The sequence below is a fragment of the Eumetopias jubatus genome, unplaced genomic scaffold, assembly GCF_037043125.1.
Source record: "Eumetopias jubatus isolate StellerSeaLion01/CBP00866 unplaced genomic scaffold, mEumJub1_p1.0 scaffold_10, whole genome shotgun sequence".
Lineage (NCBI taxonomy): Eukaryota > Metazoa > Chordata > Mammalia > Carnivora > Otariidae > Eumetopias > Eumetopias jubatus.
In genome coordinates this window covers 69,851,692-69,869,136 of record NW_028274816.1, presented here as the reverse complement: position 1 = coordinate 69,869,136, position 17,445 = coordinate 69,851,692, and the positions used below count along the sequence as shown (strand labels likewise).

The window sequence follows — 17,445 nt, the reverse complement described above, 5'->3', positions numbered from 1 at the left end:
TTATGATACTTCTAGCTCTGTGGCATCAATTGTAATATCTCCTTTCATTTTTTATTTTGTTTGAGTTGTCTTTTTATTTTAGTCTAGCTAAAAGTTGGTCAATTTTGTTGATCTTAAAAAACCAACTTTTTCATTGATTTTTTTCCACTGTTTTTCTATTCTGTATTTTATTTGTTCTCTAATTGTTATTCCTTCCTTCTAACTTTGTGCTTAATTGCTTAATTTGTTATTTCTAGCATCTGGTGTAAAGTTAGGTTCTTTGAGATCTACTTTCTTAATGTAAGCATTTATAGCTATAAATGTCCCCCTTGATACTGGTTTTACTGTATCCCATAAAATTTTGGTATTTTGTGTCTTCATTTGTCTCAAGATATTTTTTAAATTTCCTTTTCAATTTCTTTTTCAACTCATTTGTTGTTCAAGAGTATATTGTTTAATTTCCATATATTTCTGAATGTTCTAGTTTTTGTTTTGCTTTTGATTTCTGGGTTAATTCCATTGTGGCTGGGAAAGATACTTGATACGATTTCTGTCTTCTTAAATTTAAGACGTGTTTTGTGACCTAACATGATCGGTCTTAGAGAGTGATCTGAATGTGTTGAGAAGAATGTGTATTCTGTTCTGCTGCTATAGGGTGGAACGTTCTGTATATATCTGTTAGATCCATTTGGTCTGTGGTGTTAACTTTCCTTCCAGATTTTCTGTCTGGATGTTCTGTATTCATTGTTGAAAATGAAGTATTGAAGTCATTGTATTGCTGTTTATTTCTTCCTTCACTTCTGTCAGTGGTTGCTTTATATATTTAGATGCTCTGATGTTGGATACATATATATTTATCATTGTTATATATAATTCTTGGTGTATTGACCCTTTTATCATTGTCTCTTGTGACAGTTTTTGATGTAAAGTCTGTTTTGTCTGATACAAGGTTAGTCCCCTTCCCCCTGCTCTCTTTTGGTTACTATTTACCTGGAATATCTTTTTCCATTCCTTCACTTTCAGCCTTTGTGTGTCCTTAAATCTAAATTGAGTCTCTTGTAACAGCATGTAGTGGGACCTTGGTTGTTATTATTTTTTTTAAATACATTCAGCTTCTCTATGTCTTTTAGGGAATTGAATCCATTTACATTTAAAGTACTTATTGATAGGGTAGGATTTACCGTTGCCATCTTGTTCATTGTTTTTCTGAGTGATTTTTCGGTCTTTTTCATTCTTTTCCTCTCTTGCTGTCTTCCTTTGTGTTCCCTTGTTTTTATATAGTGACATGCTTTGATTTCTTTCTCATTCTTTTGCATATCTTCCATAGGTATTTTTATTGTGGTCACCATGGGACTTCCATAAAAGATCTTAGAGCGATCTATGTTAGGCTGATAACAACTTCAGTCACATACAAAAACTATGTTTTTGCTTCTCCCTGGTCCCACCCTCACCCCAGCACTTGAACTCAAATAGATCATTTTAGTTTTTTATACATAAGGGTTTTTTTTTCCCCTGTAAAAATAGGGATAATCTATTCTTTTAAAAAATCTGTTCTGTTAACCCAGGGGTTCTCAAAGTATGGTTTGCACGCCCATAGAGGGTCTCTAGAGATTTTTTTCAACAGGGTCCATTTAGTCAAAACTGTTTCCATAATAATTCTGAGATGGTATTTGTCTTTTTCACCATGTTGACATTTGTAATGATGGGGCAAAGGCAACTGGGAAAACCTGCTGGCGCTGGGCCAAATTGTACTAATGGTCATTTTGTGCTGCTACATACTTCCAGTGAAACTAAGTGCCAGTTTTACTTAAAGCTGTCTTTGGGGAAGTAGATAATTAATTTTGTTAAATCTAAACCCTTGGGTATATGGGTTGGTTTTTTTTAAGATACAAATTTTATTTTATTTTATTTTTAATTTTCTTATTTAAAGTCCACAGTTTGTTGGGCACATGGGTGGCTCATTCAGTTAAGTGTCTGCCTTAGGCTCGGGTCATGATCCCAGGGTCCTGGGATCGAGCCCCATGTCGGGCTCTCTGCTCAGCGGGAGCCTATTTCTCCCTCTCCCTGCCACTCCCCCTGCTTGTACTCTCTGTCAAATAAATGAATAAAATATTTAAAAAGTAATAATAAAATCCAGTTAGTTAACATACAATGTAATATTATTTTCAGATGTACAATATGGTGATCAACACTTCCATATAACACCGAGTGCTCATAGCATGAGTATGTGTTTTTTTAAGATGCGTGATGAAATGGGAAGTATGCAGAAGCAGTTCTGCATACTCAAGTATACTACTTGTTTTAAGGAAAAGTACATGTATTTGACTGCTTTTGTGAACTCAATTAGCTGCTTTTTTTTTGAAGATTTTATTTATTTATTTGAGAAAGAGAGCACGAACAGGAGGGAGAGGGAGAGAGGATCTGAAGCAGATTCCATGCTGAGCGAAGAGTCTGACATGGGGTTTGATCTCACAACCCTGAGATCATGATCTGAACTGAAACCAAGAGTCAGACACTCAGCTGACTGAACCACCCAGGTGTGGTTAGCTGCTTTTTAAATGAAATACCATTTTACTCCAAAGAATGACTGTGGTTACACAGACATGGGTATTTGCCAGGTGTTTTCTTGGAAATGAATGAAGTGAGCTTGTCATTTCATGGAAAACAGCCGACAGTATTTATTGCCCATGGTAAAATGTAAGCTTTTCAAGTGAAAATTAGAATTTGGGGAAACTTGTATTCACCACCCTGTGCTTTGGCAGCTTTAAAGAGTGTTCTGATAAGGTGATTGGTGATATTAATGTGATTTCTTTTTTTACATTATATGATGCAGTGTATCAACATTTGGAAGGTCTGCATAAGCCAGTGAACCAGCATTTTCCAAAATATTAAAAAATATATGATGTCATAAAATCATGAGTAAAAAGATCTACTTACCATGGGAGATAGACCATTGGATTTTAATGTAACAGACAAGTTCACTGATCTGGTTTGCCCTTCCACATTCTAACTAACCTTTAAGAAACTACCACTTGTCGGGCACCTGGGTGGCTCAGTTGGTTAAGCGACTGCCTTCGGCTCAGGTCATGATCCTGGAGTCCCGGGATCGAGTCCCGCATCGGGCTCCCTGCTCAGCAGGGAGTCTGCTTCTCCCTCTGACCCTCTTCCTTCTCGTGCTTTCTATCTCTCATTCTCTCTCTCTCTCAAATAAATAAATAAAATCTTAAAAAAAAAAAAGAAACTACCACTTGTCAAGTTTTGGTGTAGTATCAAAGAAGAATATCTTCACAGTGATTTCAAAAAGCTGTTAAAATACTCCTTTTCCCATCTCTGCATGTCTGAGGCCAGATTTTCTTAATATAGATAAAAGAAAATCATTTCTCCATTCACAACACTTCTGACATGTGTGGGTTTTCCACACCAAGCAATTCTCCAGTTCTCGGTGGGGTCCTACAGTTTAGTTCATTCTGGCACTAACTACCCAGAGTTAGTGCTGACCTCACAGGTTAAGGGCTCAGTCCCACAAGATTGCCCCCCCGCCCCATTTCAGATGCCAGCTGCAAGTTTCAAGTTACCACCTGTACTTCTGGCCAACCAGCTATATAAATCTGGGGTTTCCACAACCTCTCCTCATGTTCAGTAATCTTTTATAATAGCTCACAGAATCTAGGGAACCCTTTACTGGCTTATTATAAAGTACATTATAAAGCATACAGATGAACCACCAAGTGAAGAGGTGCAGAGGGCAAGGTCAAGAAGGATCCCAAGGGCACCTGGGTGGCTCAGTTGTTAAGCATCTGCCTTCGGCTCAGGTCATGATCCCAGGCTCCTGGGATCGAGCCCCACATCGGGCTCCCCGCTCCGCGGGAAGCCTGCTTCTCCCTCTACCACTCCCCCTGCTTGTGTTCCCTCTCTCGCTGTGTCTCTGTCAAATAAATAAATAAAATCTTTAAAAAAAAAAGCTGAAATAACATTTAAAAAAAAAACATGGATTTAAAAAAAAAGAAGGATCCCAAGGAGCCCCTGTCTTTGTGGGGTTGGGGTGTGCCACCCTTCCAGCAAATGGATGCATTCACCAACCCAGAAGTTCTCTGAACCACTTCATTCAGGGGTTTTATGGTTCTATAACGTGGGCGTGATTAGTTAAATTATTGGCCATTGGTGATTAACTTAATGATCCCCAGCCCTTCTACCCTCCCTGGAGGATGGGAAATGGGGCTGAAAGTTCCATTGCTGTAATCACATGGTTGGTTCCTCTGGCATCCAGCCCCATTCTGCAAGTCACCTCAACCATAAACTTCCCTATGGTTGAAAGAGGCTTATTATGAATAACAAAATATGCTTCTCTCACCCCTACCACTCAGGAAGTTCCAGGGGTTTTAGAAAAGCTCTCTGCCAGCAGCAAGGATGAAGACTATATGTATGTATGTGTGTAAATATATATATACATATATTGATTATATCACTATCAAAATAGACTTCAGCCAACACAAAATAGCACAGCAGATTGAATGCCAAAGCAGATATGAAATCAGAGCAGTTTCGTATCAAGACAGAGTGTTGCAAAAATGGAAAATAATGCCCTCTTCTCAGTAATTTTTTTCAGTTTGGAAAATAGTTTTTTTCCATAAAAAATGTATTTAACATATATAAGATTTACTGTTAACTTTAACTGAGTCAGTAATTTTTCTTGTTTCTTTATTTCTAATACCTTAATATCTATAGATAAAACTCCCTGGCAGGAAGCTGAGGTCTAAGAGGAGACTGGTCTGAATTTACTGTTTGACAAAAGTTCTTTAGGTTCCTCAGTAATTTAGGGTTGCAAAGAAGTCCTGAAACTAAAAAGTTTGAGATTCATTGTTTTAACCATCTAAGGTTGTTGAAAGTTAAACAGATGTATTCATAAACGTGAAATAGTTTTGTAAAATATTTTCAGTGTAGGTTTATAAATATTTTTTTAAAAAGATTTTATTTATTGGGCGCCTGGGTGGCTCAGTTGGTTAAGCGACTGCCTTCGGCTCAGGTCATGATCCTGGAGTCCCGGGATCGAGTCCCACATCGGGCTCCCTGCTCGGCAGGGAGTCCGCTTCTCCCTCTGACCCTCTTCTCTCTCGTGCTCTCTATCTCTCATTCTCTCTCTCTCTCTCAAATAAATAAATAAAATCTTTAAAAAAAAAAAAGATTTTATTTATTTAATTGACAGAGAGGGAGAGACAGCGAGAGAGGGAACACAAGCAGGGGGAGTGGGAGAGGGAGAAGCAGGCTTCCCACCGAGCAGGGAGCCCGATGCGGGGCTCAATCCCAGGACCCTGGGATCATGACCTGAGCCGAAGGCAGTTGCTTAACCAACTGAGCCACACTGAAGCACCCCAATATTTTTTTATTTTTAACCGCCCTTGCTGTTACATTGCTGTGCAAGTCCCTCAAGTTGAGACTTTGGAGAAGAGACGTGGAAAGAGAACATGCAGAAGTAATTGCTATTACGAAGCTCATTAGTTTAGATGGGGAGTGGCAGGGGGGGATTCACATAGAACTCTGTTCCACAAACCAAACAGTGAAAATGTAACATGCTGGAGGCTGTTTTGTCCTAAATACGTTGTTATATATATTTATATCTGTAATACACGTATATGTATTTGTGTGTGTGTGCTTGGTCGTACCACAAACAGCTCTGCTTTTCATGATTCTAGTCCATTACTCGTCCAAGTTGCTCTTTAAATTTTGAAGTTGTTCCCTTCTTCCCTTGCAGGTATAGAACAAGATGCAGTGAATACTTTTACCAAATACATATCTCCAGATGCTGCTAAACCAATACCAATTACAGAAGCAATGAGAAATGACATCATAGGTAAGCAGTGCTTGAAGCTATGGCAAAAAAAAATAATAAGAATGCATGTTTTTGGTTATTAGCTAAGAGATTTTTTATGAACATGGAATTCAACATATCCCTTCCTACTCTGTTTTCAGAGCACTTTATTATATGAACTGTATCTCACTTGAAATTTTCCTGTCTTATATGTTGGACCTGAATTCTTAGACTTTGACTCAGATAACAACAGCGGCAAGGAAACAATAATAGCACACATTCATTGAGTGCTCACTGTGGCTCAGACAGCATTGTAGGCGCTTTCCATGGATAAACTCTAATTTTCTAAAGAACGTTGTAACATAAATATAGTTACTGTTTTTTAAATGAGGCCTCGGAAGCACAAAGAGGGTAAATAATTTGCCCAAAGTAACACAACTCAGACACGCAGAGTCAGGATTTGAAAATAGACGCCTACACATTAACTAGTATGTTACTTGGCAGTGTTTTTCAAACTAAATTCAGACCAGTCTCCTCTTAGACCTCAGCTTCCTGCCAAAAAAAAAAAAAGAACAGAAAAATTGAAGTGCTCAGTAATAAGGGCAAACATCATTTCAGAACATTGTTTTCATATACGTAGGTCATAGTAAGAAAAAAATTGAAAGTTTTTGCTGTGTTGTATCAGGACCTTAGGTGCACCTGTAATTACAGATGACAGTGGTTTGTTGATTAAATAAATATTTATTATATTCCCATCAAGTCCTAGGACTGAGTTTTGTATTTTTATTACAGGGACTTTGTATTTTTGATTTATGAAATAAATCATGTTATTCTGCATGTTTTTCTGCTCCTCACTGATTCTTCCCAGCATGGGGCTCTTTAAATCTTTACCATAGATACTTTGACTCGCTCATCACTGGACACAGTAAAACCTGTCTGAGCTGTGGTTCTTAATTTGGCCCACCATACTTTCCAGTGAACAACTGTTGGCTATTTTGGGGCCCATCAGATGCTGGCCCCATTGTTCTCCTTTTCTTTCTTCCACACAGACGCCTATAACATGTAGGTCTTGTGGCTGGTGGTGGTTTGTCCCCATTTGCTTGTATTTTGGGTTTTCACCCTGTTTTGTTGCAAATGTTGTCATTGGATTTTGGCTTTTCTATGTAGTTCCTCTATTTTTATGTGGGAATTCGTTGCTGCCATCTTCCAGACTTCTCTAGACCAACATTTCCTGTATAATAATACTAGGGTGTCCTAACTGATTACAGTTTGACTATTTGAGGAATTGGTTAGCTAGTGATTCCTTTGAGGATTTGTTTGTACCAGTGAATAACCAAACTGTCTGGGGTAGGGGAGAAAGGGGGATTTTTGAGCCAAATAAATTATATTTAAAATGAAATATCAGGGGCGCCGGGGTGGCTCAGTCAGTTAAGCGTCTGCCTTCAGCTCAGGTCATGATCCTGGGGTCCTGGGATTGAGTCCCACATTGGGCTCCCTGCTCAGCGTCCCCCTGCTTGTGCTCTCTCTCTCTCTGTATCTTTTTCTCTCTCTGACAAATAAATAAATAAAATCTAAAAAAAAAAAAAAAAGAAATATCACTTCAGTTCTTTTTTTCCTTTTCTTAAACTTTATCAAATTAATGGTATAATCCCATGAGGGGAAAAAAATCTTTGAAAGTATAAGTTGATAACATTTAGTGATTAAGGGATCTGAGAAAGTTAAAATGTTAATTACCTGTATGTTTTTAGACCAGTCATTTCTCCTCTTTGAGCCTCATTCTTCTTAATCCTACCGCATATCCTTCCTTTCAGTTGGAATATTCTAATACAGCTGTACTTCAAATACGTTACAGTTGGAAGAAGTCTTCACTTGAGCTGTTACTGTGTATCCCACCTGCCTAGTTTTGTTGTAAATGTTATCCATGGGTTTCAGGTGTTGCTGTCTAATTACTTCCTTTTTATATGGAGATTCAGAATAACCCCAAAACTATGCTCCCACTGCCTCCTTCATCTTCTGCAAATCCTTGAAGTGGTAGAATTTTAAAAATATTTCAGAGGTACAGCTGATAGTATTTGCTGATGGTTTGAAAGTGAGTGGTGTGAGAGGGAAAAAGGAATCAAGCATGACTTCATTTTTTTGAAAACCTGAATAACTGGGAGAGTGAAATTGCCATTTATAAGATCAAGAAGATTATAGGAGTAATAGCTTAAGGGAAAAATCAGGAGTTTGGGTTTATAGGCACCCAAATGGTGAATGTCAAGTATGCAGTTGGTTATCTGTGCTAGGAGTTGATGAGAGAGGCTTAGGTTGGAGATATGTTTGGAAGTTATCAGCATATAGATGGGTTTAGAGCCATGTGCTAGGAGTTGATGAGAGAGGCTTAGGTTGGAGATATGTTTGGAAGTTATCAGCCTATAGATGGGTTTAGAGCCATTATCCTCAGAGTGAGTATGGTGAGTGAAGACAAGAGGTCTAAGGACTGTGTCTTGGGGCAGGCCTAACATTCACAAGTCTGGTGGGTGGGACAGGGAGAACCAGCAAACGAGACTCCAGAGTTGCAGCCCATAAAGTTGGCTCTGCTATATGAACTATGTCTTAGGAGGGTAGTGCTTTCTGGAAGCCAAGTGAAAAAGTGTTTCTGGGAGTCAGGGAGTGATCAGAGGTGTGTTAAATCCTGCTGAGAGGTTAAGTAAGATGAATACTCGGAATGGAATGGACTTGCCAACCTTGTGGACAACTGGTCCATCGGTTATCTTAATTTCATTGGACCTCTGGAGACAGAAACTTAACCAGAGGAGTCTTAGAGTGGGAGGCGGAGTGGAGACAGCAAGTATGAGCAACTCTTATGAGGCATTTTGCTCTAAAGATGGGCTGGAAGGGGATGTTAAATCAAGGGACCATGGTTTTTGTTTTGTTTTTGTGGTGATGTGTTATAAGCATATAAGGTATAACATACAAACAAGTATATATGTATAGCACAGACTATGTAGCTGGTGAGCATGAGGCAGACGTGGTGGGAAGTGATGGAAATAAGTTTCTGATTGCTTCTATTTTCTTAATGAAGTAGGAAGCAAAGTCATCAGCAGAGAGAGTAGAAGAGGCGTTAAGGTGTTCAAAGAGAGGAAATGTTGCGTTGTGTGTTGTCTGGCAGAGTACGAGAGTAAATGGACCAAGAAACTATAGTAAGATCCTTGGGTTTTATTAAGGTCCCACAAAGGTCGTGGGCTTAAAGTGAAACCAGCCATCGTGGGTGAATGGTTTTTTCCAGCCGTATTTAATAGCTGGCTAAACAGCTTACTAATTTGCAGCAGTTTCCTTAGGTAATTCCTAATTTTTGCACATTTCATGTTTCTACCAAATAACATTTTGGTAAACTTTTTTACAGACAAGCCTTTTACAAATCCATAACTCTTTAGGTTGCAATCTTAGAAATAGAATTGCTGATTGAACGGGCATGTTTATTTTTAAAGCTTATGCTATAAACTACCAAAATGCTCTCCAGAAAAGAATATACCAGTATATTCTCACTAACACTAGTGTCAGTTTTCCCATGTCCTTGCCCAAGCAAAGCAGTGCGGTGTTAAACAAACATATGCATTGTTATAACAATTTGTGCCAATTTACTAGGCAAAAGGTAGGGTGTCTCCTTATTCTAACTTGTGGTTCTATTTATTTGATTGCTAGTGAGCATGTATATCTTTTCATATTGGCCATTTTATATTTATTCGTTTTTAAGTTTAATTTTTTTAAGTAATCTCTACACCCAGCATGGGGCTCAAACTCACAACCCCGAGTGAGCATCCTCTTCTGACTGAGCCAGCCAGGCACCCCTATATTTGTTCTTTTGCAAACTATCCATTCATGTCCTTTGCTCATTTTTCTCTGGGGACATTTCTTACTAGTTTGTAGGAGCTCTTGATATATGAATGATAATAATCTATCACATACAGGGTAAACTGTCATTGGTGCTGCAAATTTTTCCCCCAGTCTGCCTTTTTAATTTTGTTTTGTGGGTATGTTAATGTGTAGAAATTAATTTTATGCTGTTGAATCTTTTGATTTCTCCTTTTATGTATGTCCTCAGAAAGACTTTTCCTACCTCAAGATTATATGTTCACCTGTATTTTTCTTAGCTCCATTTAAAACTTTCTGATTTCTATACCTCTCCAGTTATTTCCTACTCTGATTCACAAAGATGTGTGGTTTGGATTTGGTAGGAATTTATTTACCATTTCTTTTATAGCAAAGATTTGTGGAGAAGATGGACAGGTGGATCCCAACTGTTTTGTTCTGGCACAGTCCATAGTCTTTAGTGCCATGGAGCAAGAGTAAGTTAATTTCAGACTTTCACATTTTGGGTTTTGGGATTTGGGTTCACTCAACTACAAACAATTTTTCAGGACTTTTAAGTATTTTGAATGTTTACATCTTATAGGCATATCTAAGACTACCTTGGTTCATAGTATCTTTTAAATAGAAATTATGTGAACTCTTAAAAATAAAACATTTGTTTTTAATGTTAATATTTCCTAAGTTAAAAGAATTTTTTAAAATTCTGAAGTCATTTGGGGGTGATTGTAACTACAGTTTGACTATTAGAATTTATTTATTTAAGCAATGCATGTGTTCAGGTAGAGATCCTAATTTGTTAGTGCGCACTTTAAGCTTAATGGATGCTGTATTACTAAATCCACATAGATCTGTTGAAACTGTCTCCAAAGTTGTGGTGTTTTTTTTGTGTGTGTGTGTTTTTTTTTTTTTTTAGATTAATTACTGCTGCATGCCCTTTAAGGGAAAAAATCTACATATTGATTCATTTAGTATTTATGAAAAGGGCATAGTTAGATATAGTACCTGCTTTGAAGGAAGTTACAGCCTATTAAGAGAAATAGGGTTATGTTCTTTGGTTACATGTAATATGAGGTAGCATGTGTCACATCTCAGAGGAAAGCTACAAAGTTTCTAAGAGACGGGAGAGATTACTTCCATGTGTAGGAACCAGGAAGGACAGCATGGGAAGGAAGGTAGTGTGGACCTAGGCTTTTAAGATACAGTAGGCACAGAATGGAAAGAGTATATTTTTCCCAGTTAAGCTCTTTCCTTGGTCATTCCCTCAAATTTTCCCTTTTTGTCCATGTGCAGGCACTTTAGTGAGTTTCTGCGAAGTCACCATTTCTGTAAATACCAGATTGAAGTGCTGACCAGTGGAACTGTTTACCTGGCTGACATTCTCTTCTGTGAGTCAGCCCTCTTTTATTTCTCTGAGGTAAAGTCTGCATTTCCTTTCACACTCTGTTAGAGCATTCCAGCCTCTAAACTAGAAATGCTGGGGCCCCCTCTATAGAAAATAACATGGAAGAGCCAAATCATTTCCAAAAAGATCAGTTGGAATGAAGTAATTTTTTTATGTTAAGTTGTACATCTAATGGCAAGAGTACTTTAATGGCATATTAGATTAAAGAGAACATGAAAATTCAGTGTAAAATAACTCTAATTTTGAAAAAATCAAACTTCTGCTTATAAGAGACTGCATATTTTTAATTATCTAGAGCCATTTTAAAACCACAGATTTGATCCTTGATTCCAGTGCACACATATTTGCAGACCAGACTTCAGAAGAGAGAAAGAAAAGGAGTAAATTTTTTCCTACTATCCTCACTTTTACTTTAGCCACTTGATAGGATTTCTCAAGCAGTGAGTAGATTAATCTCTTTGAGGTGTACTATATAATGGTATTTGTTAGGTTTCGGCAAATGAAATCCTTTTGTTGCAAAGCAAATGACTATTAAGTAGAGAGGTTTTGGCAAATGAAATTCTTTTGTTGCAAAGCAAATGACTATTAAGTAGAGAGGGGAGGATTTCCAGGCTCACAAAGCACTAACTTAGATACACACTTGCACTCTGCCTCTCCCAAGAATAGAGCTTTCCGTTGATTTGCTTTCTCACTCCCTCTCTTTGCCCTACCTACGTGTAAGTCCGCATTTATTCAGGTTACTGAGGCTGCATGGAGTGATGGAAATGATCAGGTATAAAAGATTGGGTCTGGTTAGTTTACTTTTTGTATGTTAGCTACTGAGGGACCACTAATCATCTTTACTGTGATTCTTATTCCAGTTCACTTAAGTTTGTATCCAGCAATGTGGTGGGGTTTTTGTTAGTTTTTTGGTTTTTTTCCCCTACAAGAATGGCTTTCAACGTTTCAGTCTCAAAAACAACTGTGAGTTGCTACCTGGCATGAACTGAACAAGTGGATCTGTTTTTGTTTTTGTTTTTTGTGTATGTCTTATATTTTTAATGATTGGGCTTATGGATTAGAGATGGTTAGAGAAATATGTTTATAGTCTTTTTTCCTTTTTTTTTTTTTTTTGTATTTTTCCTTCCTAGTACATGGAAAAAGAGGATGCAGTGAATATCTTACAGTTCTGGTTGGCAGCAGATAACTTCCAGTCGCAACTTGCTGCCAAAAAGGGCCAGTATGATGGACAGGAGGCACAGAACGATGCCATGATTTTGTATGACAAGTGAGTTTTATTGATGTATTCAACATCTGGCAAATATTAATTGAGTATTTGATATGTATTTCGGAAATAAAGATGAACAAATCCAGTCTGCTGTCAAGGAGCTCACAGGGAGTAGCAGAAAAGCCGCTTTTTATACGGTGTGTATAAGGTTTTAGGATTCTTAGAACAAACATTTCTTCTGGGGGAACGGGAGATTTGTGTGTGGCAAGAAGGATGACGGTGGTGGAGTTCAAGGAGGATTTCACAGAAGAAAGATTTGAATTGGATCCTGAATAATGAATTTTGCTAGCCAGAGAAGGCGGGAAAGAACATTCTAGGCAGAGGCAATTGACACAAGCAAAGTCAGAGAAACTCAGGGGAATGTGGCACTTTCAGGAAACTTGAGTTTGGGTAAGTAAAACTTGGGTAGGGTATGTAAGAGGAAGATGAAACTAAAGGGAATATATTGAAAAGGGTCTTAGATATCTGTGTATGGGTGTATCATATTTCTGGTGCAGATCTGCATGGCCAGTCCTCAATGAATAATAGTTTTTCATTGGTCTTCATTGAAAATGAGAGGACGGCAAAATCTTACAGTGAACAGAACTGAAAACATCTGGTCAGTTGAGTGATAAGCCCATGGCCAGCTGTGCCTCTCTTTTAATTTTCATTTAATTTTTCTTATTCTGTAAAGAAAAGTAATGTGCTATTTGTATCCACAAGCAACCGCTGTGAAGATAACTTGACAGTAGAGGAAAATCCATGGGATGTTAGTTAGGGTTGCAAGAGAGCTGAGTGCGTCTGGGTCGGTGGTTCCTGAGCATTGCTCTGCAGGTCCGTGCTGGGCTGTCTGTGTAAGAACCAGCTGGGTGCTTGTTAAAAATAGGTTTCCAGCATTCCACTCTAAGAGATTCTGATTCAGCACATTTGAGGCATGACCCAGGAATCTTTATTTTTAGAAGATACCCCAAATGATGCTGATGGGTAGCCAGATTCAGGATCTAGTCTGATTTTCCCATTTTGCAGATAAGAAAACAAAGACCCATTCTCTCAAAGTCACAGGGCAAGTTAGTGGCAGAACTTGAGCTGGAATGCAATTCTCAATGTTTGCCCAGTGTTTATTTTAGTATAATATATTTGTGGAAAATATTATATAAGAAACATTGTTACATGAATGTTGAAATAGCAAGTGTTTACATTTAGAAATTTGGTGTGGGATGCCCCAAAATTCCAATCATGGAGGAGTATTTACCAACTTATTTGTTACAAGATGGGAGACTATTTGTTAAGAAAACTTCGTCTAATAACAAAAAAATATTTTTTTTATTTTAATGCTGGAACAGAAGAGTGGCACTAGTAGTAAGGTCCTGGCTGGAGCTCAGTTGCCACACAGAGCAGAGACCCTGTTGTCCCAATGGATCCCATTTTCACATTGGGAGCCATTTTTAGATGAAGATCACTGTATGGCATCCCACTAGCACTGTCATTTTGTCAAGTTCATTGTGCCAAATTTGACTTCACTGATGCCAGTTTGGGGGGGGTTTTAAAAGATTTATTTATTTATTTATTTGAGAGAGAGTGAGCGCATGAGGCAGGGGAGGGGCAGAGAGAGAGGGAGAGAATCGAGACTCTCAAGCAGATTCCCCGCTGAACATGGAGCCCGACACAGGGTTCTATCTCATGACCCTAAGATCAGGACCTGAGCTGAAATCAAGAGTTGGACGCTCAACTGACTGAGCCACCCAGGCCCCTCCATCCCTGTTTGTTTTTATATCTTATGTATGTTATGTATGTATCATCACAATCATACCTAATCAGTCTTTCTGTATTTGTATCATAGACAAGATTTAGAAGTCCCTAAATGCTTGGAAGAGAACATACATATATTTTTTGCTTTTAATCCTCCTTTCTTTGTTATCCACTTTATAATCAGCTTACCAAAACACTGGTCTTGCATTATAGCTTATGAAGTTAGAAATCTGAGGTAGCATTGATTACTCCTTTTCCTTTCTGCACCCAATCTTCATCAAGTCCTATTATTCTATCCAAATACATGAAATCCATCTACTTCACCCTCGGTGCTATTGTATTTTAAGTTCCTGCATGTGTATTACCTGTACCTCATAGTTACAGCTATTTGTTCTCATTGTGTCTGATACAGGGATCTTTTCTGTTCCCTTTCCAGGGGAAAGAACTGTGTCTTACCCGCTTTTAAGTCCATTTCTGTCTCCCAAGTGCTGAACAGAGAATAGGTGCCCATTAAATTTGTGTGATTAATTGATTTGTCTCAGCTGTAGCCTGACCCTCAGCAATCTTAAGAACTAAGGAAGATGGAAGGAGATAGGAAGGTAGCAAGTTGACTCAGATACCTTTGGGGCTATGGGAATAAAGGTTGCAGCACGGCCTCTAGGAACCGGCTCTCGAGTCCTAGATCTGCAGGCTGAATCAAGTAGCCTCGTAGAAGAGTAGGTGCCAAAAGTTGCTTATACTGGCTAGGAGGTTTGGTTTGACTTTGGCTGTCTTGTTACCATAGGTACTTCTCCCTCCAAGCCACACATCCTCTTGGATTTGATGATGTTGTGCGATTAGAAATTGAATCCAATATCTGCAGGGAAGGTGGGCCACTCCCTAACTGTTTCACAACTCCATTACGTCAGGCCTGGACGACCATGGAGAAGGTAACCAAGAACTTCAAAAATATTAAACTGCAAGAAGTCTTTACTGGTGAAACCCAGAAAACATAACACGGGGGAAAAATGTAACAAAACTGGAAAATTGAAGCGTTGGAGCATAGTGATTAAGAACAGAGGCTTTCAGTCTGACTTGGTATGTATTAATTTAGCCTTTATAGACTGAATGACCTCAGGCACTTACTGAAATTCTTTAATGCCATTTTCCACATCTGTAAAATGGAGATAATATGGATACTTACCTAAAAGTTATTTTAAAGATAAAAATGAGGTAAGATGTATAAAGTTCTTATTATTAGCATTGCATCCATCACATAGTAAGCATTAAAAAATTTTAACGGCTGTTTTTACCACTATAACTAATAATTTTCAAAAAATAATTAGATAGCAGTATTGGGCAAAGTTAGCTTAAAATGACCCAAACACTTCATCAGTATCTATCAGTGGGGTTAGAACACTGGTTTTGTGTATCATAACTTCTGGGGTATCACTAATAGCTTATTAATAATAATGTGTTAGAATTTGTGAATGATTTATTCCTCTAATGAACTAGAGCAAATTTGACCAGGAATTGCACAGAGCGCAGGATAAGTCCATGAGGTTATGTCGTTTATATATGTCATGTGTTTCTAGGTGGAAAAGGGTTAAGTAAGCACTATTAAATAATATTCCACATAACTGAATTTCAGGAACATGGAAGAGTTACATATAAAAATCAAATCATTAAAAAGCTCATGGTAAGCTGAATAGAGTATCAGCTATTGCCCAGGGATAAAAATTTTTTCATGATTAAAATTAAAATCTTTCTGATCTTAAATTAAGAGAAGTTCCAAATCTGTATCATATAAAGAATGTAAACTTTCTGGATAAAAAAGAAAATGAAAATACAGAGATAAACAGAATGTAAATATTTCTTATAAAATGTGTATATGTAAAGAACTTAGTAATTTTAATAGTATCAAGTAGATAAATGAGAAAAAGACATGGATGATCAGTACTTTGAGAATTTCTGTGCTAGGTATTGGTGTTGTAGTGGTAAACAGGAGAAACGTGGTTTCTGCCCTCCTGGAGCTCTGTCTATAAAGAAGGAACATGTTTAACAACACATACTATTTACAGTCATGTACTAACTGCTGTGAAGGAGAAGTTGGTAATAGGAAATGCCAGTAATAAACATGGGAACTTATTCAGCATCATTAGTAATTTTTAAATGGAAATAAAAACATCCATATATCATTAGGCTCTTTTTAAAAAAGATTTTATTTGAGAGAGAGAGAGAATGAGAGAGAAAGAGAGCATGACAGAGGAGAGGATCAGAGGGAGAAGCAGACTCCCCGCCAAGCAGGGAGCCCGATGCAGAACGTAATCCAGGGATTCCAGGATCATGACCTGAGCCAAAGGCAGTCACTTAACCAGCTGAGCCACCCAGGCGCCCCAATAGGCACTTACTTAACAATGATGTGGAAAAACACACTCTGGTGTTGGAAAGCCTGTGTCAAAACATTTACCTTAGTATACTGCAAATGATACAAATTGACAACATCCTTCTGAAGAGTAAATTGGCCATATATATCAAAGCTAAAATGTTCACACCGTTTAACTCAATAATCACACACCTGGTAATTTATCTTAAGGAAATCAGTTCAGAAGTAAAAAAATCAATATATGCACAAAGACTTTAATATTTATAACAAGAAAAATCTAATTTCAGATTAGATTCACTCCCTGCGTGTTTTCTGGTCACTAAGAAGTCTAAATATCAAGTCTATGTGATAGTTTTATGGCAAGCATTGGGGGGGAGGGGGACACACCTCTAAATTGTACTCATAATTTTAGTCACAACGTGTGTACACAAAGGGATAATACTTGGAGTATAACAAGGAAAAGCAGAATCATTTGTGCTAGCTGGTAGAATTGTGCGTAAAATTTTGTTTTCAAATAAAGTTTTAATTGTATTTGATCTCACCTTTAAAATAATGCTTATCCTCTCTTTCAGGTCTTTTTGCCTGGCTTCTTGTCCAGCAATCTTTATTATAAGTATTTGAATGATCTCATCCATTCGGTTCGAGGAGATGAATTTCTGGGAGGAAATGTTTCACTGACTGCTCATTGCTCTGTTGGCCCTCCTGATGACTCTCACCCAGGTGGTTCCGACAGCTCGGCTGCTCAGGTATAAATCAGTTAGCCTCTGCCAATTGGAAGAAAGGTGTACAGTAGATCCTTTCCTTCAAATACCAATAGCAGAGTCTGTTTGGAAGTTTTTGTTGTAGAAGAAACAAAGAAGAAAATACAATTAGCCTACTTACTATATGTTTTAATAAAAATGTCTGTAGTGAACAGTATATTATACTGTAAGGTATTGTACTGTTTCATTCAGGCCATTTTTCTGCCTGACACTCCAGCTACTGCTATCAGTCATCAATAATACCACATGCATTTATAGCCTCTGAAGAGCTCTTTGTGTAATTAT

The 17,445-nt window shown here is 37.9% G+C and overlaps 1 protein-coding gene across 1 annotated transcript in view; it reads left to right on the top strand.

The window, feature by feature from the left end:
• AKAP10 (A-kinase anchoring protein 10) overlaps window positions 1–17,445 on the top strand; it is an 87,367-nt gene that overhangs the window by 41,675 nt on the left and 28,247 nt on the right. Inside the window, exons 5-10 of the mRNA XM_028089510.2 lie at window positions 5,729–5,827; window positions 10,029–10,113; window positions 10,928–11,051; window positions 12,170–12,306; window positions 14,819–14,963; window positions 16,972–17,145. Of these exons, the coding sequence (XP_027945311.1) occupies window positions 5,729–5,827; window positions 10,029–10,113; window positions 10,928–11,051; window positions 12,170–12,306; window positions 14,819–14,963; window positions 16,972–17,145 (764 nt within the window). The remainder of the gene's footprint in view (window positions 1–5,728; window positions 5,828–10,028; window positions 10,114–10,927; window positions 11,052–12,169; window positions 12,307–14,818; window positions 14,964–16,971; window positions 17,146–17,445) is intronic.